Below are 19,897 nucleotides of genomic sequence, written 5' to 3' on the forward strand. Positions count from 1 at the left end.
TCGTGATTCATTATGGATTAATGAATGTTCAGCCTGCATGTTTCACATTAGATGACATTAAGAGAAAGTTCAGGCATAAAATGGCATTACTCTATTAAAACAAAATGGACGCATGTTATTAAAAGACTTTATGGAGCAACCAGAGAATTAGTTAATTATTGTAACAGTTGTAACATTGTTATATTTGCCATTTCTCTCTACTCAGAGACAAAATCTTATATCATATTATCTTGTTAAGTAAATAATCTACTGTACCTAATCTTTATCTACTGAAATAAAATAAGATTAGTTGTCATAAGGTCTATATTTCAGTAACTATCAAGTTTTGAGTCAAAACTAATTATGCAAATGATTGCTTTCGCTAACAGTATTTGTATGTTGGTTTTAAACACTTCCATAAATAAAGACAAATTGAGATTTACATCCTCAAAAACTACAATTTTATCAACTCAATTACAATTTCTGAGCCATTAACAATAATTAAACCCCTTTTATTAATTGTTTTGTGATTTATAACTATATACAGAAAACCCATTAAATAGCCAACAATAGATTTTAAATGCAGATATGTTGTTAAAAAAAAGTATTTTATGTTTCTTCACAGAAGAACAAAATGGCATTAAAAAAAAGAAACCCTGAGAAGTATTCACTGCATAAAAGTATGACAACTAGCCCCAGTCTCTCAATGTGCTTTTCTTAGACACTTTTTTGTACTTGCATGGTCTCAAATAAATAAATAAATAGATTAATTAATTAATGTAACATTTACTTGGTTAATAAAATGAACAGAGCGGTACCGCAACATTTGGAACAAGTGGAAAGAACTTTAAAAAAAATCCAACTTTTCAACTTCAAAACTTAAGTTGTTTTTACAAGACATTTCAACTTAAATTATATTAAACTGACTTAAAAATCGAGTTCAATCTCGTAACTTATTAAACAGGTTTAAATTGCTTAGATTAGTTTTCCGAGTAAAAGTTCATGTGAAAACATATGTTGCCATGACTTATTGATCATATAATTTTTATAGTGAGTATAATAGCTATTAGTATGTGATTTTATGAGTTTATAAATTGAACCATTAAGGAATAGCAAATATACTAACACTAATGATGTGCAGTGTTTCTTTCTCTGCACATGCAAACTTCTATTAACTTCCTTTAATTCATAATCTAGCACGTTGTATCGCCCGCACCTGCCGCGTAACGGCGATCTCCGCATCGAGCACGAGCACGAGCGCTAAACCCTCCGCGCAGTGAAGTCAGGTGTTGATGGAGACACTCACCTGCCGCCAGACACACCGGCAACAGCACTCTGAAGATCAGACCACACACAACCTCAGAAGCCATCGCTCTCAGAAGTGAAGGATGTCAGATGTCCTGGATCCGGGACAGGACGGCATCCTCCGAGCACCCTTACTCTGGATCCCCCATGCGTCCTGCATGAGTCCCGGCGGACACGAGGTGGACACTTCCAGTTAACGACTCCCTTTTGTACAAATAAAACGCGTTAAAAGTCTGTCTCGAGTGGGTGAAGTGATGAATCTAACTCATGCTGATGTAAAATCTGTTTTCGTCCTGGTTTTCTCGGAGCGCGCCGCGGACATCAGGCTCTCCAGCGGTGCGCGCGCGCGGGAAGCGTCCGATAAAAACGCGTGTATCCTGAGAAAATGTCACACACAAAAAAAAAAATCACTTCGTATCCTGAGGCACTAGCGCGAACACTGATTCGGGTTCTTAAAGAGGAAATCAACTGTCCCCGGAGTGACTTTTACGCGCTCATGTTGACGGTGTGCAGGAGGACTTCCTCAATTCATCTCCACAGTTGCTCTGAAAGCCACAGGCATTCCGGTCAGAGACACACGCCCGAGCATAAGTGATCCAGCACGGGTCCAATGAGAGCCCGCGGGAGGAGGGTCCTGGGGCCCCTGAGGGACGCTCCACTTGATTGCTGTTTTACTAGGAACTCATCATCATTACAACGGGGCTTCTAGAACAGATTTTATCACGGTCATGCACTCCTTTTTAGCTGACTAGGAAATAATATGAGCCTGTCGAATATAAGGATTGATAGCATATATATATACAGAAGTGGCCAAGAGTGATGTCTAGGGGGAATATTTGTTTTTAATGACCTTACAAGGTCAATTGAACCATCAAAATAGTGTATTTTTTATGTTAAATATGAAGGAAGCACAAAACACTAAACTTGGTTAAGGTATTTATCTGACAAAATAATTTGGCAAAAAAAAAATGGGTAAACTATAGAGGTTTTATTTTACTAAGCAAAAAAAAAAAAAAAAAAAGCTCACAGGAAAAAGCATACATTGACTATAACATGATCAGTTATTAATACTTCGTTGGTTCTCTCTTGTTTTTCCATATTCATAATTTCACATGGCTAAAAAAAGTTAAATAAAAGTAAAAGACAGAAGGAAAAAAATAATAAGCGTTAGTATCAAAAGGTTTCATTTATTTTATACTTCAGTCCTAAACTTTGATTGACTGAGCAGTGTTCCACGTATATATGTATATTTAAGAGAGATTCATATTTATATTAAGAAAGGATGCATTCAATTGATCAAAAATACAGAAAAATATGCAAAAGAATAATTTTTAAAGAAACGCTGTTCTTTTCTCAAAGAATCCTGCAAAAAACGTATTACGGTTTCCACAAAAATATTATATTATTATATTCAACATTGATAATGATAATAAATGTTGATCTCGAGCATCAAATCATTATATTATACTGATTTCTGAAGGATCATGTGACGCAGAAGACTGGAGTAATGATGCTGGAAATTCAGCTTTGAATGGAAACTTGGTATTTGCAACTTTTATCTCACAATTCAGACTTTTCTTCCTCAGAATTGAGGATTCCTCCGTGCAACTGCGAGATATAAAGTCCGAATGATGAAAAAAAAAAAAAAAAAAAAAGTGCAATTCTGAGAAAAAAAAGTCCACAGATTTGCCATCAGGAATAAATATACATTTTAAAATATATTCAAATAGAAAACAGGTATTTTACATATAGTACGAAAATAATATTTCACAATATTACTGTTTATACTGTATTTTTTATCAAATAAATGCAGCATTGGTGAGCAGAAGAGACTTTCTATAAAACACTGAAAAATCATTAAAAAAATAATAATATATTTTGTGCCACTTACCTTAAAAAAAAATGCCCAAAAAGTCTAAGAGTATAATTTACCCTTAAAAATGGCAAAGAAGCAATACATTTTATGATTTTGAAAAAATTTAAACTAATTATGACAAAATGAAGAAGAAACATTTCAGATTGTGTTGTTTCTAGATCAAGAAAATAATGGACTAGTGGACTAAATAACAACCGAAGTCTCACTTTTGAACATTTAAATGCTTTTAAAAATGGCATACAGTTAAAACCATCATAAAACATCTGCTAAAATTATTCATAAATTAATTGTACACCACTATTAACAGTGTTGGGGGAAACGCATTACAAGTAACACGAGCTGCGTAATACGATTACTTAAGTAACAGTAAAGTAACACACTACTTTTAAATTTGCAACGTTACTTTTTCAAACAAGTAACACAAGTTAATTTGCTCTCCCATGTATTGACTGACATTGGCGTTGTGTGCGACGTTGTGTGTGTGTGTGTGTGTGTGTGTGTGTGAACATGATGGGTATTGTAGTTCTAGACTAATTGTGAGCATTTACTCATCTAACATGCACATTCACTATTCCTCAAAACAGTGAAAATGCAAACTGAGAATATTACACAAACCTGGAGTAAATATTATAATTTAAAGGGGTGGTTGATTATGATTTCACTTTTCTAACTTTAGTTAGTGTGTAATGTTGCTGTTTGATCATAAACAACATCTGCAAAGTTACAACACTCAAAGTTCAAAGCAAAGGAAGATATTTGCTTTTAAAGAAAAGGACTACAACAAACGGCTGGTAGGAACTACACGACATTCCTCCCGGGTTAGTGACATCACCAACCCTAAAATTTACATAAACCCCGCCCCCTGAACACGATTTATAGATTATCAAGACAGAATATGCTAATCAATGACTAGAAGATAACTACACATAAGATACATAAACTCATCAACTAACCGTCAGAAATGTCCTGTTCTTCTACATGTTGTCACTTCTTCTTGAGTCTCTCCATCATTGTCTGACTCCGGTTTGAACATAAAAGGCTAAAAGTTTGTGAAATGTTCAGTGTATGTGTGTGTGAGTGCAAGCTCTTGAAGCTCCGCCCCCTGTGCCGGGAGCAGCAGCTCATTTGCATTTAAAGGGACAGACACAAAACGGTGTGTTTTTGCTCATCCTCAAAAAGTGACAATTTTAACATGCTATATAAAAATATCTGTGGGGTATTTTGAGCTAAAACTTCACACACACACACACACTCTGGGGACATCAGAGAAATATTTTACATCTTGTGAAACGGGGAATTATACCACCCCTTTAAAGAAACATTCCCAAACACTGAGTATTAAAGCTGTGCCAAACATCCCTGCTGTTGTCTTCTCATGCGAGCAGTGTGTGCGTGTGCGTGTGCGTGTGTGTGTGTGTGTGTGTTGTGTGTGTGTGTGTGTGTGTGTGTGTGTGTGTGTGTGTGTGTGTGTGTGTGTGTGTGTGTGTGTGTGTGATCTAATGCTGCAGGTGAGGCATCAATAATCCATTTGTCTGACATTGTGTTTGTTCATTAATGGTGTTGAATATAGGAGATCTGAGAGCAGGTCTCTTACGCTCTTTAAAAACTGTACATCAACTCTCAGCCTCAGGATGGCATCAAAATTTTAACACAAAGCACTTACACCGGATCAAACTTCCTGGATGTTTAATTCCTTGGCTCTCATACGCAGCTAATAATAGAATAATGTCTATAATCCATATACTTAGTGGTCTGCATTCACATTTATTAGCCTTTACATATACACACAGATGAACATTTAGAGATGAAATATGAGACCAAAATATTTAAACCAGCAGTACCTTCATGTTGAAGCGAACATCATGAGCTGGTTTTGCGATGTTTTCTATGGGCAATCCTCAGTGTTTTGCGCTCCTGGACTTTTCGTTCAAGAAATCGAGCCTTCGTCATGTTTCAAACTCCTCACATCCTGAAGAATGAAGAAACACAAAGTCACTTTTTAATTCAGAGCGAATCACAATCTTGTGTTGGCAAATATAAAAGTGCTTACTTGTAAAAGTTATTCTTGTCCGTTTTATGATACAAGTCATTGATAAGCGATGTTTAACAGTCATACAGGTGAAACTGAAGAATGTGAATATGGTGCAAAAGTTCATTTATTTCAGTAATTCCACTTAAAAGGTGAAACTAATATATTATATAGACTCATTACATGCAAAGTGAGATATTTCAAGCTTTTATTTGTTATAATTTTGATGATTATGGCTTACAGTTTATGAAAACCCCAAACTCAAAATTAGAATATTGTGAAAAGGTTTTCATAAGCTGTAAGCCATAATCATCTAAATTATAACAAATAAAAGCTTGAAATATCTCACTTTGCTTGTAATGAGTCTATATAATATATTAGTTTCACCTTTTAAGTTGAATTACTGAAAAAATTTCACCTGTATGTGCATTTCATGTCAAATGTCCTTTAATATTATTTAAAAAAAAAAAATTATCAGGAACAACTTTTGGCTGCAATTCTTGTGTCGCAAAATAGTTCTTTGTACATTTATTTTCATGGGTTTTTATTACAGGTTCTTGGTGTTTTGGGCTTTACTACAACAGTAAAAAAATGAGTTTTTTTCAGGGCGTTAAACTCATTGGTCCCACTGTAATTGGACTATTTATTTGTGTATATTCAAAAATCAATTATGAATATTGTTCAAAAGTTTTGGGTCGGTACAATTTAAGTTTTATGGGGAAAAAATATTTTATACTCACCACGGTTGCATATATTTGATCAAAAATACAATAAAAACAGTTATATTGTGCAATATTATTACTATTTCAAAGAATATATTGTCAAATTGAATTTATTCCTGAAATAAAAGCTGAATTTTCAGCATTACTCCAGTCTTCAGTGTCACATGATCCTTCAGAAATCATTCTAATATGATGATTTGCTGCTCAAGAAACATCTTTGATTATTATGAAAGTTAAAAACAGTTCTGCTTCACATTTTTGTGAAACATTGGCCAATTTTTTTCAGCATTCATTGATGAACAGAAAGTTCTAAAGAACAGCATGTATATGAAAAATAATCTTCTGGAACATTATAAATGTCTTTACTGTCACTTTTGGATCAATTGACAGTTCGCAAAGACCCACCCCCCTTAGTTACTGTAGCTATGTCCGACAAGATACGCTGCTCTCTCTCTCTCACACACACACACCATGTTCTCACGCAGTGAAAAATACATCACGGAGCAGAGAGGACACTGACAACACACTGACAGACCAGGTTACTTATCGGTTACTTTTGCAATTAAAAATATCAAACGAAGTCTCACTTTTCAAGTTTGGTCATTTTTTAAAAGAAATGTAAACAATAAATGTATACCGGCTCTTTATGTCTCGTGAGAGATCGCTGTGTCGCCTCAGTTAAAGCCGCTCGTGAACCGATCATCTCTTCCTTCTAGTTCATTTATAGCATCAAATAAACATGAATGAACATCAGAAGGAATGTTGTTTTAACCGCGGAAAGTCGTCAGTACACTCCGCTTCTCAAGTTCAAATCCTCCCATGTTAATCTACTAACTCTCCTGACTGCTTTGTCGGACAAAATGGCGGATGGCGAAGTATGATTGGTCAGATCACCTGTCAATCAAGCTCCCTGCGAAGGGTCAATTGAATCCATCCTAGCTGAATAAAAGTATTAATTTCTTAAACCCCAAAGAATGTGCATCAAAGCTTCATGAAATTTTCAAAACAGTTTAAGTAGGCTAATGACATGCTAAACATAGACATAGTCTAACAAATAATGTACAAGTTAGTCTAGAGTGTTATGATGGGTTCATTAAGGAATATATATCAGCATTTCTTTGATCTTCACAACATTGCAAGAGGAGATATATGCAGTCAAAAGAACAACAATCACGTCTAAGTGGCTCGCAGCTAATCGAAAGGAAGCTATTGATCAATATCTATAGTTTTTACGATTGTTCTTTAAAGGTGGAGACTCCATGACGAACAGATGTCAGGAAACATTGGCCTCCCTATCCATAATTCATAAACTAAAATAAACCTGTTTTCTGATGCAGCTTCCAGACAAATAGGCCTACACGAGTGGAGATCATCTCGATAATCCTCTGACGTTTCAATTATGCATAAACATAAACGTGATTAATTACACTGATCTCGGTTAATGCTCAGCAAACGTTTGCTTGATTGTCCATCAAAAAGAAAACCTGCCTCCTGATTGGTGTTTGGATCATAAAACAACGTCAGGTGATGTTGCGCATCGACCATAAACAAACTTCCTACAGTCACAGGAATATATAATAAAACTAAAGGATTTGTGACTGGCATAGATCCACATGCACAGCTTCTGACTTATGACATCCATTAAGAGCCACTTATAGAAGCTTAACACATTTACATGAATCAAGTTTAACTTGATGCACTAAAATGACTAAAACTAAAAATAATAAAAACTAAACAGACATTATGACAAAATGTAATAAAAATTACATTTGAAACAGTGTTATTATAGTTACTTGAAATAAAATAAATGTTAACTGAAATAAAATTAGTTACCATAACTAGTAATTGAAATAAAAATGACTAAAACGGAAATAAAACTTAATTATAGATATTTTTTAAATGACAAAATGAAATAAAAAAATGACAACAAATTATGAAAATTAAACATTAAAATAAAAACGGTTACAATAAGGTTTCATTTAAGATAAGTTAACTACTTTAGTTAAAATGAACTAACAAAAAAACAATACTAAGATAAGATAACTATTTAGTAACGATAGCCGGATTAATTAATCTTAATTAATTTAAGTTAAAATTAACTAACAAAAAAACAATACTTCTACAGCATTTATTAGTTAATCTAAACATTTACGAATACATTTATAAGATCAAAAGTTGTATTGCTGTGAACTAACATGAATATTAATTAACATTAATAAATGCCGTACACATATAGCCTATTATTCATTGTTAGCTCATGTTAGGTAATGCATGAATGTTAACCTTAATGCTGAATATTATTAATAAAAACTATTATATGAACACTCTATATATAGTATAATGGCAGCAAGTTGTACACCCTTCATGTAAAAGAAAATGTGCTAGTAAAAAATATTGGATATATGAAATATTAAAAAGAAAGATTTTTTTTTTTTTTGGCAAAAAAGAGTAGCTTATAAGAAATGACACGGATACAGAAGAATGAAAAAACGAAAACAAAACAAATATGGAATATTAATAATGGACTCCTCTGGAATGACCATGGCTCTGTGTGTGCGTATGATCAACCAATCACGCGTTGTGTATTACTGTGATGTCACCTGTGATGTATTGCAGTCTGCACAGATTTACATTAGTTCCAGGTATCACTTTCTTCAGAGCATCATCATCCTCATCCTCATTAGAGCCCTAAAACATTGATAACCTCTTAACCACGAGTGACCATCTACCCTTCAAGCTCTGCATTATTAAAACGCTCTTTAGCCATCTATACAATTAGAATTAGCATTCGAGAGAAGACCGAGGCTTTTAAGCTTCAAAGTTTGTCCATCAAACGGTATAGGCAGACATGTGTCCTTTTCTGTAAGATACGGTTACTGTGAATAAGAAAGAGATTAATACACACACAAACATTAATGCATTGAGAAAAATCTATACACATGGAATTATATGACTGTAAAACTAAGTTCATGATGCTTGGTTCCCAGGAATAATAATAATAATTTTATTTATTTGGCGCCTTTCTGGGCACTCAAGGTCGCCTTACAAGAAGGTACATTAAAACAAATTAAAAAACTAACTATGTTAAAACTAGGATAAAACATGTATACATCATACATCAGTTAAATACATACATCGGTTAAAAGGAATATAGGAGGATAATGCAGGTATATTGGAGAAATGAACATTTAAGCCATTATGGGATTTCATAACTGTATATATTTAGTTAACTCTTTCCCAGGTATCGTTGTGTTCATTGTTTTTCAATGAAACAAGCGATAGAAGCATTACTGCACATGAAAAATAACACGATCATCAAACATTAAACAGCATTTACAGGTGAAACTCAAAAAATTAGAATATGGTGCAAAAGTTCATTTATTTCAGTAATTCAAATTAAAAGGTGAAATTAATATATTATATAGACTCATTACATGCAAAGTGAGATATTTCAAGCCTTTATTTGTCATAATTTTGATGATTATGCGCTTACAGTTTATGAAAACCTTTTCACAATATTCTAATTTTGAATTTGGGGTTTTCATAATCTGTATACCATAATCATCAAAATTATAACAAATAAAGGCTTGAAATATCTCACTTTGCATGTAATGAGTCTATATAATATATTCGTTTCACCTTTTAAAGGGGCTATGTGTAGTTTTTATCGGCATCTAGCGGTGATGTTTCAGATTGCAACCAATACGTTTACTAAAAAAAAAACTAAAGTACAAAATCAAAATATATTTTATTTGTAGTAATGTTAGCTTACCTGTCCAATAGGATGGAAGCCAACTCCGGGTCTGTTTTTATACCCAAAACAAAGCGGAGGTTTCTCCATGATTCAAAAGCCCTGCCGATGTTGATCCGTGTTTTCGTCCGAAGTTGATCCGAATCAGGTTTGGCCTGACGAGCTTCAGCAGATAAAACTTTTTTTTCGTTTTTTATTATTATGTGGAGTTTGTGTTGGAGTCTGTGTTGAGCTTCTCGTTCCTTAGCAGAAATTAGCAGATTCTAGTGTTGTCAAAAGACCCGGTACTTCTTCCTAACGGTGCACAGTTGCGTCCTCTTCATAAACACACTGAGACATGGCGACCGGCGGCGCTGCTAATGCGGTGGCTCTGAAACCACTCGTTTTGACAAGAAAGGAGGAAAGAGCCGTTCACATAGCGCGTTTTTTGAGCGTGCAAATTCGTTTTCCAGGCGCGCCTCTGTTCATGGTTGCATAGCAACGGCAGACGCAACGGGAAAGCACGCGCTTGTGGAAAGGAGAAAGCGGTACCAAATACTGAAAAATTTTGGTACCGTGACAACACTAACATGTCATAAAGTTGCAGTGTCGTCGCTGTTGAGTGCAAAGTCAGTAGACGAGGCGAGACGGGCGCGCGCATGCAGGTCTCAGTCACGGCACTGGATTTCGCCGGCAAATCCGACCCGGAGACTTCACACAGAAATAGGAATCCTTGCTTTCAGAGGTAATAGCAAAACCTGCCAAGTGGATAATTTTATTGTGAGATTACAACCCCTTCACACACAGGCAATAAAAAATTGATTTATTTTAGTAGAAAAACTACACATAGCACCTTTAAGTTGAATTACTTAAATAAATGAACTTTTGCACCATATTCTCATTTTTCGAGTTTCACCTGTATGTGTCACTGCCGTTCACAAATCCTCTCCCGTGGCCTTATGGGATAGTAAAGCATCCATCATATGTACACTTCAGAATCTTTCCGGAAGAAGAATGTAATCTAGGCTCTTTTTACTCTTATGACATACGTCTTTTGTCACATACTGTTTTTCTTCAACTGTATAGTTGCAATTAGTTGGAATTATGTAGTTTCGGATGGTACACAAGCAAAAAATGAAGTTAGTCTGGCTTTGTGAACATACCCTTTCACTCTGACCACAGGAATCTCGCTGCTCTTAATGGTCTTCAGTTTCCTCACATCTCTGACATGAGGAGAAACTCTCTCGTTGATCGAGTCAGATGTGATGGCTAATTGAACTGGGAGGATATAATGAACTGCAGGTGGAAGCAACAGAACGATGTCAAATTGAATCACAGGGCAATCCGAGTCCACACACTCTGCTGAGTCGACAAGCGCTGATCATTAAACAACTTCCCATCAGTTATGAGTATTGATGATAATTTCATTACATAAAAGTTAGATCAAGAAACTTCCTGCCAACTCCAAACAAACGCCATGATGAACTAGTCATTGACTTCTAGTCTTCTTAAAAGCCATATGATTACAAACCTTCACTCTAAACTTTTAATCTCTTTAAAAAAAAAGACAGTTTTGGAAGCATTTGGTCAAACACGACACAAAGTTGAACAGTTTTACTTCTGAAGGCCTGCTGTATATTGAGTATCTGATTATAACCTCAATCCTCACAAACGGTTTGGCAGATTATTTAAAGCCTTTTTTTCGCCTGCCTACTCTTTCCAAGCCTTTTTTTAATAAGTTTTGCTGTAGTTCTGAATTTTTAGACTACAGTTTTACTGAAACAACTAAACAGATGTGAACTTTGTGAAAGATGTGAACACCCAAAATTACACCTAGTTAGTAAGATACAACACATACTAAATCCTTCAGTTTTCACGTAACGACACACACGCCCGTCTGGAGGGCAAAACCAGGCTTTTCTTAATTTTTACCAGGTTTGTGCAACACGATCTCATGAGTGCGAAGGCTATATAGCCTTCCACGAATGTTATTTCTCGTAGGCTACCATTTTTTTTGCGTGCATGCTAAGCACTAAAGACCCTTGGGTAGGATTAGGGGTGGGGAGTGCGTGCATACACGCCATAAAGTGCGTATTATATGCACGCGAAAAATATTTTTCGTATAGATTCGTCGTATAGATAGGCTAGTAGATACCCACTTTCGTAAGACAATATTAAAAGACAAAATTCAATATACACCTTATTAATGATGCATAGGCCTACTACAATGATATTAAAAGACACAATTAAATATAGGCTACACCTTATTAATGATGCATATTAAATAGAGAGGCGAGATGAACCCAGAATATAAACGCAACCTGCAGGGTTTTGCATTCATATTCTTGGCTCATCTGCTCACCTGTAGGCTATATAGCACGCATCATCAATAATGTGTGTGTTAAACTTTTAATATCACTGTTTTAGTAGTAGGCTACATTGAGGCACTTTAAGTGTTTTTCACATTAATATCCCGTTTTCAGTGAAATACTGCAGCAGGTGTTGTACAGTAGGATATATGGAAATTGGCATTTTGTTCACATGCATTTGTGTATTTCTTCTTTTGAGAGGACATCTAAATATTCGCATCTGGAAACTGATAAATGACAGCCCTGTGCTGCAGATTTATGAATGTGTTGCCCTCCGCGTCAGTCATGTGACTGAAAACTATGAATACTAAGAATGTATTTCAAAGCATTTAGCGCCACCTGCTGCTGAGAAGGAGTCACTACAGCTGAACAACTTCAGTCGGCTACTTCAAAATTTAGTTAAAGCACAAAGGGTGGATGTTATACAATAAAAATCTGCATTTGAATACAATAAAACAAATCAACACGTCATCCTCAAATTGTCTGAATTAAATCGGAATGAATCTCATTCGTGTATCTGTCAGACACATCTAAAAACACGTTTAAACACTTCAAATGACAAAAGGCTACTCATGATCTGTTTGTTTTTTCGCCCAGACCGATTTGCAGCTTTCAATTTCACTTTTAGTAATACTGTAGCCTACTGTGAAATCGGTAGGCCTACACTTACAGACCACAGCTGTTAGTTTAGAAAGATATGATATGTAGGACTACTTTTTGTAGTTTGGATCTCTATAATAAAACAGAACGAAATAACTACATTCATTAATCTAACCATCAATTAAACCTTTTACCTTCTTTTTAATTCGCTGAAATAACTCTGCAGCGTGGCAAATAAAGTCATTTTTTACTTGAGTCGAAATTGACATACAAAATCGAAATTGACACACACACACACACAAAAATCAAAATAGAAAGTCATAATTCACGTTTAACGACTTTTTTTATCTCATAAAAATGACTTATGCTTTAAATGTAGGCTAGAGGCAATTTTACCTTCAGGTGCACGGCTCCTTAAACACATGAAGGCTCACAGCATCGAGCAAACAAAGCATCACAAGAGACTGCGTTACCTCATGTCTCAAAGCACATAACATTAGGCTACAATAAAAATGAAAATAAACAACTTTAAAAGCTCTGACTTGTAGGCTATCACCTGACTGCAGTTTCAATTAAGCATGCATAATCACGAACCACTCCGAGTAGTCATAACATCATGGGTTCCACCTCTTCCAAATTGTAGCATGTGAGCTGCATGCATAAGCTGGTTGTTTTTGGTTCAGGAGGAACTGTATAAGGTGCTGCTGTTTCGGTTGCGGGCCTCGGTGACTGACGTCTGTCTAACTTTTTTTTTTTTTTTTTACATCTGTCTAACTCTGCATATGCATAACATGAAACACGATGATGATGTGTGATGTCTGCACGAGGTATGGAAATACGTTGACAGGCATAGGACATAGTATCATCATTGCATTCAGACTGAATGCAATAATTGGATGACATTTTGCGGTCAAACGCCTTCCACAGCTAATGTACAAATACATTGAACATTTAAATTCAAAAGTCAATTAAATTAAAGTCAAAATTTAGGCTTAGCCTATGTCCATTTCAACTTATTAGGCCTCTATATCATAATTATGTCATAATTAAGTATGTCACAATTTAGACTTTTTATTTCATAATTAAGATTTACCTAAGTAGGCTATGTGTTTTTTTTTCCACAAACTGGACTTTCTCTCCGGTTCTGTAGAGGGCGGTATAAGGCTTGTTTTCGCTCTTCCTGAAGTGTTGTCAAACTCAGATGTAAACAGTCATCATGGCGTCTGGTGTGTTATGGTTTTCATTTCTGCTCGAGCTGTTCGTGCACGCGACAGGATTCACTGAAGTTCAGCCACTATCAGATTCATGTTACAAACCAATGAAGGACCACAGACCATCTTTCAGAAAGTATGGAAATATTTCTCGTTTGTAATGTTGTACTTGCACTAAGAAACCTATAAACACACCACTTACAAAACGTAGTAGTATGGTCATTTTAGTGCGATGACAATATCATGTATGTCCACTTTAGGACATATACATGGTAATACTATGTTGTTGGACATGTACCACAGTGATACCACAATGTTATTTGGGTAGATACCACATCTACCATGGCAATAACATGTTAGTTACATGTAGCCTACCATGGTAATACCATGTTTTAGCATGTAACGTTACAAATATTGCAACTTTTCTCTTATACTTAGTAGTTTTGTCTTGTTTTCTAGCATAAATACCTAAAAAATCTTAAACCAAAAGCCTTGCTTTCTGTTTTTGCTTAAAACAAGAAGCTTTATTATTGTATAAACTCACCTAATTTCATTTAAAGTAGGTGAGATTTAAATTAGTGCTGTCAAATCGATTATTCACATCTAACACAAAAGTTTGTAGATATATGTATGTGTATATATTATATTCACACACACACACACACACACACACACACACACGTACGTTATGTATTCATGCATGTACGTGTGTGAATATACAGTATGTATACACATATTTACAAACTCTTATGTTAGATGTGATTAATCGATTTGACAGCACTAATTAAGTCTTGGTTATTAGCACCAATTAAACAATCTTTATTGTAAAAAGCTCTATATTAATAAAGGTGACTTGACTAGACAATAGACATATATATCGGTCAGAGTTTGGAAACATTAGGCTACAATTTTTAATGTTTTTAAAAGAAGTCTCTTCTGCTCATCAAAGCTTATTTATTTGATAAAAAATACAGAACAAATAATAATATTGTGAAATATATATTATTACAATTTAGAAATAATTTTAATACACTTTAAAATATAATTTATTTCAGTGATGCAAAGCTGAATTTTCAGCATCATTATTCCAGTTTTCAGTGTCACATGATCCTTCAGAAATCACTCTACCGTAATATACATTCAACATAGTATAAATCAGAGTGCCATTGTATTTGGGTCTGATACAATCACAGTACTACCCCGGTACCGTCACATTATGTTTTGTAAGGGTAAAAGGAACTGCAATGTAATTTATTGAACTGATGTGACACTGGTTATGTAATAATAGTAATATTTCATGCATGTTTTAGGACGTATCCCCGGCCTCATGAGTATGTAAACGTCTCTGATCTCCCCGCCTCCTGGGACTGGCGTAACATTGATGGCAAAAACTATGTAAGCGTCACACGCAACCAACACATCCCTCAGTACTGTGGCTCATGCTGGGCCATGGGCTCCACCAGCGCACTCGCAGGTGAGAACACTACAACAGACAACAGTGATGAAGACCACCAGAGGAAAAACACATCTCGTGCTTTCATCCACATTCAGATCGCATAAACATCAAGAGGAAAGGGGCGTGGCCTTCTGCGTACCTGTCTGTGCAGAACGTGATCGACTGTGGAGGGGCGGGGTCATGCCATGGAGGAGATCATATGGGTGTTTATGCATATGCAAATGAGCGGGGCATTCCTGATGAGACCTGCAATAACTATCAAGCTCGAAATCAAAGTAAGACATATAAAAGCAGTTTATATCATTACAACATTTAGATGCAAATGTAGTATTGATGCAACTTTTGCATTTATCATGCACTAATTACTCGTGTATGTTATGCACATTGTAACAGTTGCAAGGTGTGGTGCATTTCAATATTATATACGTCTTATTCCTCTACTCTGACTTGTGTTTTCAGAATGTGACTCGTTTAATCAGTGTGGCACATGCTCGTTCTTCGGTTCTTGCTCCATTATTAAAAACTACACCGTGTGGAAAGTCGGAGACTACGGAGACGTCTCAGGACGAGACCGCATGAAGGCTGAGATCTACAAGAATGGGCCAATAAGGCAAGTTTTACACCCCGAATTTACATTTTTAAATGAATTTAAGCAGTGAGCCACAAATGGCCATCTGTACTGCAGCAAAAGAAATATGATGCCCGAGATAAAAGTATTCGGCTGTTTACAGTTGGTGCGTTAATATAGAATTGACCGTTCGCAAAGACCCGCCCCCCCTTAGTTACTCACCTTAGCTCTCACACACACACCATGTTCTCACACAGTGAAAAATACATCGCGGAGCAGAGAGGACACTGACAACTGACAGACATAGACCAGGTTACTTTTCGGTTACTTTTGATATTAAACATATTAAACAAAGTCTCACCTTTCAAATTTGGTCATTTTTTTAAAGAAATTTAAACAATAAATACCGTTTTGTGGCTCTTTAATGTGTCGTGACAGATCGCTGTAAAACATCAGTTAAAGCTGCTCGTGAACCGATCATCTCTTCCTTCTAGTTGATTTATAGCATCAAATAAACATGAATGAACATCAGAAGGAATGTTGTTTTAACCGCGGAAAGACGTCAGTACACTCCGCTTCTCAAGCTCAAATCCTCCCATGTTAATCTACTAACTCTCCTGACTGCTTTGTCTGACAAAATGGCGGATGGCGAAGTATGATTGGTCAGATCACCTGTCAATCAAGCTCCCTGCGAAGGGTCAATTAAACTGGCAGCTGTTTCAATCCGGCAATTTTAGAAGAGTTTTGAACATGGCTATCAGATTTGACAACATTTAGATGTTTTGTTTTATAGTATGTTTAGGGTTTATTTTTAAGTTTGAATCCCGATTGTCTCTCTTCAGCTCAGTACGTTACCCAGCCAAAAAAACACAATATCTTGACCAAAAATGTTTGCATCTCTTGATGGACATAGCATCACAACATTTATTTCCATCAAGAGGTGCATCAATTTTAGGTCAATATCTCATATTGACAATGTAAAGTCTCCTTCAGCACATCTGGAGCCAATTCATGTGTGAAAATGATTCTTCATGCTCTCCTCAACCATTCTTTCACAATCTGAGCCTGATGAATCTTGACATTGTCATCCTGGAATATGATCATAATGTGTATTCATACGTGGGTGTTTAAGAAATGAAAAGCTACTATGCTTGAAACTATCAATTAGAGTTAGAAGAACTGTTGCCACACATATAACAGAATAATCACTGCAATAATGATCCAATCACAGACTCTTAAAAGCTACACTGTGTCATTTTTCAAGTTGATTCTGAGCAAAAACCACTTGTGCTCATTAATGTATAATTACTTCTACCAACTAATCAAGTATTCTCGTAAGCGTAAATCTGCCATCTATAATACATACGGGTGAGCTGCTCGAATAGTGGACGCCATGTTGCGCCTCCATCTTGAAAATACATTAGCCAAAGAGGGACATACCGGGAAATTCAAGCTTCGCCTTTCGCGTTTTTACACTCAGTGGCGCCGTAACGAATGCGAGCGGGAGATTACTCGCGACTGCCGGCAGATTTGAAATAATACGCCCACCGTAGGAGTTAAAAGCATAGATATACATAATAAAGTCTAGATGTCTTACGCCGGAATCTCTAACGGCATCACCCGGCGGCCATCTTGTCACAGGCAAGCTTCCTGTAAGGTGAGTGATCTGCACGAACACAAATACTCTTATCTCGCTGAAATCTGGACAGATTTACAAACGGTTTGGTTTCTTACAAACGTTATTAACGTGGCTATAATTCTGGATGCTTGTTGAAATATGTAATATTATAATTATGCATAAGTATGCAGTGTCATAACTACATCTCTGACGTTTATAACAAACCAACCCGTTTGAAAATCGGTAGAAAATTGAGCAAGTTATGGTTATTTAAAAAGTACATGCACCATTAAAACACAATGTTACGAGTGAGCGAGCCCCCTGTGGCAAGATGGCCGCCGTGTGCGGACGTCGACCTCCATTGGCCAGCAGCGCGGACGAGACATCTAGCCTTTATTATGAATATCTATGGTTAAAACGCCCTCGGAGTGGGAGGGACTAGAAAGTAATATTCAGTTGGTAGTCATTTACAATTTCACCACTAGATGGGAGTAATTCCTACACAGTGTAGCTTTAAGTATTTTAAACTTTTTTTTGGTCGGGCAGTGTATATTTGACCCTAAACAAGAGAAGACAGCTTCCCTGTGAAAACAAAAGGTCATTAATCAAAACGCTGGACACACAAATGACGGTATATGATGTCGATAGAGTGAAAGGAAGTTCATTACAACAGGATCAACTAGTTATAAGGACAGGAGGAGTCTGGCTCAAAGATAGTTAGGGCGAAACTCGACAAATGAGAATATGGTGCAAAAGTTCATTTATTTCAGTAATTCAACTTAAAAGGTGAAACTAATATATTATATAGACTCATTACATGCAAAGTGAGATATTTCAAGCCTTTATTTGTTATAATTTTGATGATTATGGCTTACAGCTTATGAAAACCTTTTCACAATATTCTAATTTTGAATTTGGGTTTTTTTTCATAAGCTGTAAGCCATAATCATCAAAATTATAACAAATAAAGGCTTGAAATATCTCACTTTGCATGTAATGAGTCTATATAATATATTAGTTTCACCTTTTAAGTTGAATTACTGAAATAAATGAACTTTTGCACCATATTTAATTTTTTCCAGTTTCGCCTGTATAAGGTCCATTTTATTAGATAATGGTAAGTTTGACTTAGAAATTGGGTTTTGTCAATACGAATGAACTTTGCAGTTGGATTGAATGATTTCTCTATTTCTCTGTGTTGTAGCTGTGCAATAATGGCCACTAAAGGCCTGGAGGCGTATGACGGAGGGGTTTTTGCGGAGTTTCACATCCTCTCTCTTCCAAATCACATCATCTCAGTGGCGGGCTGGGGCGTCACGGAGGACGGGACCGAATACTGGGTCGTCAGAAACTCCTGGGGCGACTTCTGGGTTAGTAGAGTTGCAGAATTAAAAAAAAATTACTCTCTGAAAAATGAAAATGATGAGTTTCATGCATTTAATAAACCTTGTCCTGAACGTTGAATGAGTATGTGTGTGATTAAACTGGGCTTGTCGTGTGTGTGATCTCTCTTAGGGAGAGTCCGGCTGGGCCAGGATTGTCACCAGTGCTTATAAAGGAGGGAAAGGCAACTGGTACAATCTCGCCATTGAGCACAGCTGTGCGTACGGAGACCCAATCGTCACATAGATCTGGAGAAATTCCTCTCATCGAACCACTGTTCATAAACTGGAACTGCCCTGCTATCAGAAGCTATGAAAGAAACTGCTGTTTATAATTGCTATATTAGTTTTTTTAATGTCAACTAATTGTTTAGGATGTAATTCATTGTTGTCATATCAAACATGGGAGATCTGCCATATTATAATTTTAAAATCTTAAATCAAATCTGTAAGAGTGAATGTAATTGAGAATGCAAATGATTGATAATATGCAATTAAGTGATTCAATGCACGATGCAATTTACTTATTATAATTTTTTTATTACAAATCACTTTCTTACATTTGCCAAATAGTTCAAGAGTGGTAGAGGTTGGTCACTCTACTTTTTTAAATATTGCACATCATAAATCAGAACTCTTTCTATAATTGTACTTTATCATTTTTCTTGTTATTATTGTGACGAAAATTCTGGTTGCAATTAAATTGATTATTTTGGTCATCTTTTTTTGCATATTTAATTTAGTGAGTGAATCTAACTCGTTAAACAAATCCCTGGTGCCCGTTTCACTCAAAAACATTTTTTGAAATCTTAAGTAAAATTGTACCTCTGTGATAATAATTTAATGGCTATGCAATGTACAGATCATAAAGTATGTAAATACATGAATGTATGTGTATATATTATATGCCAGACTTACAATGCAACATTTGGGTCCATGTTTAATCTCTATACATCAAGCAAGGGGTCAGAAAAAGGTTGAATGCTAATATATAATGTGAATTCAAGTCATTTTTTCAAGACAAGATGATTTTCAGTGCTGTATTACAGTAA

At 35.7% G+C, this 19,897-nt stretch overlaps 2 protein-coding genes across 2 annotated transcripts in view; one reads left to right on the forward strand and one right to left on the reverse strand.

The window, feature by feature from the left end:
* The window catches only part of piezo2b (piezo-type mechanosensitive ion channel component 2b), a gene marked incomplete at its 5' end in the record, with an annotated part of 117,272 nt that extends 115,923 nt beyond the window's left edge, over positions 1-1,349 (reverse strand). The window contains one exon of the mRNA XM_079613404.1: positions 1,286-1,349. Coding sequence (XP_079469530.1) covers positions 1,286-1,349 — 64 coding nt within the window. The remainder of the gene's footprint in view (positions 1-1,285) is intronic.
* A 12,431-nt stretch (positions 1,350-13,780) lies between these two features.
* LOC306998642 (cathepsin Z) lies at positions 13,781-19,862 on the forward strand. The gene is made up of 6 exons (XM_079612866.1): positions 13,781-13,957; positions 15,132-15,295; positions 15,373-15,552; positions 15,737-15,887; positions 18,668-18,833; positions 18,979-19,862. Exons 1-6 carry the CDS (start codon positions 13,827-13,829, stop codon positions 19,090-19,092), a joined length of 906 nt encoding a protein of 301 aa, XP_079468992.1. The 5' UTR covers positions 13,781-13,826; the 3' UTR covers positions 19,093-19,862.
* The last annotated feature ends 35 nt before the right edge of the window (positions 19,863-19,897 follow it).

The sequence above is a fragment of the Phoxinus phoxinus genome (assembly GCF_949152265.1).
Source record: "Phoxinus phoxinus genome assembly, chromosome: 5".
Lineage (NCBI taxonomy): Eukaryota > Metazoa > Chordata > Actinopteri > Cypriniformes > Leuciscidae > Phoxinus > Phoxinus phoxinus.

Coding starts and splice junctions, on each gene's coding strand:
- LOC306998642 (XM_079612866.1), top strand. CDS start 13,827: ATGGCGTCTGGTGTGTTATGGTTTTCATTTCTGCTCGAGCTGTTCGTG. Junction 15,296..15,372: donor CTCCACCAGCGCACTCGCAG/GTGAGAACACTA, acceptor ATCCACATTCAG/ATCGCATAAACATCAAGAGG. Junction 18,834..18,978: donor ACTCCTGGGGCGACTTCTGG/GTTAGTAGAGTT, acceptor GATCTCTCTTAG/GGAGAGTCCGGCTGGGCCAG.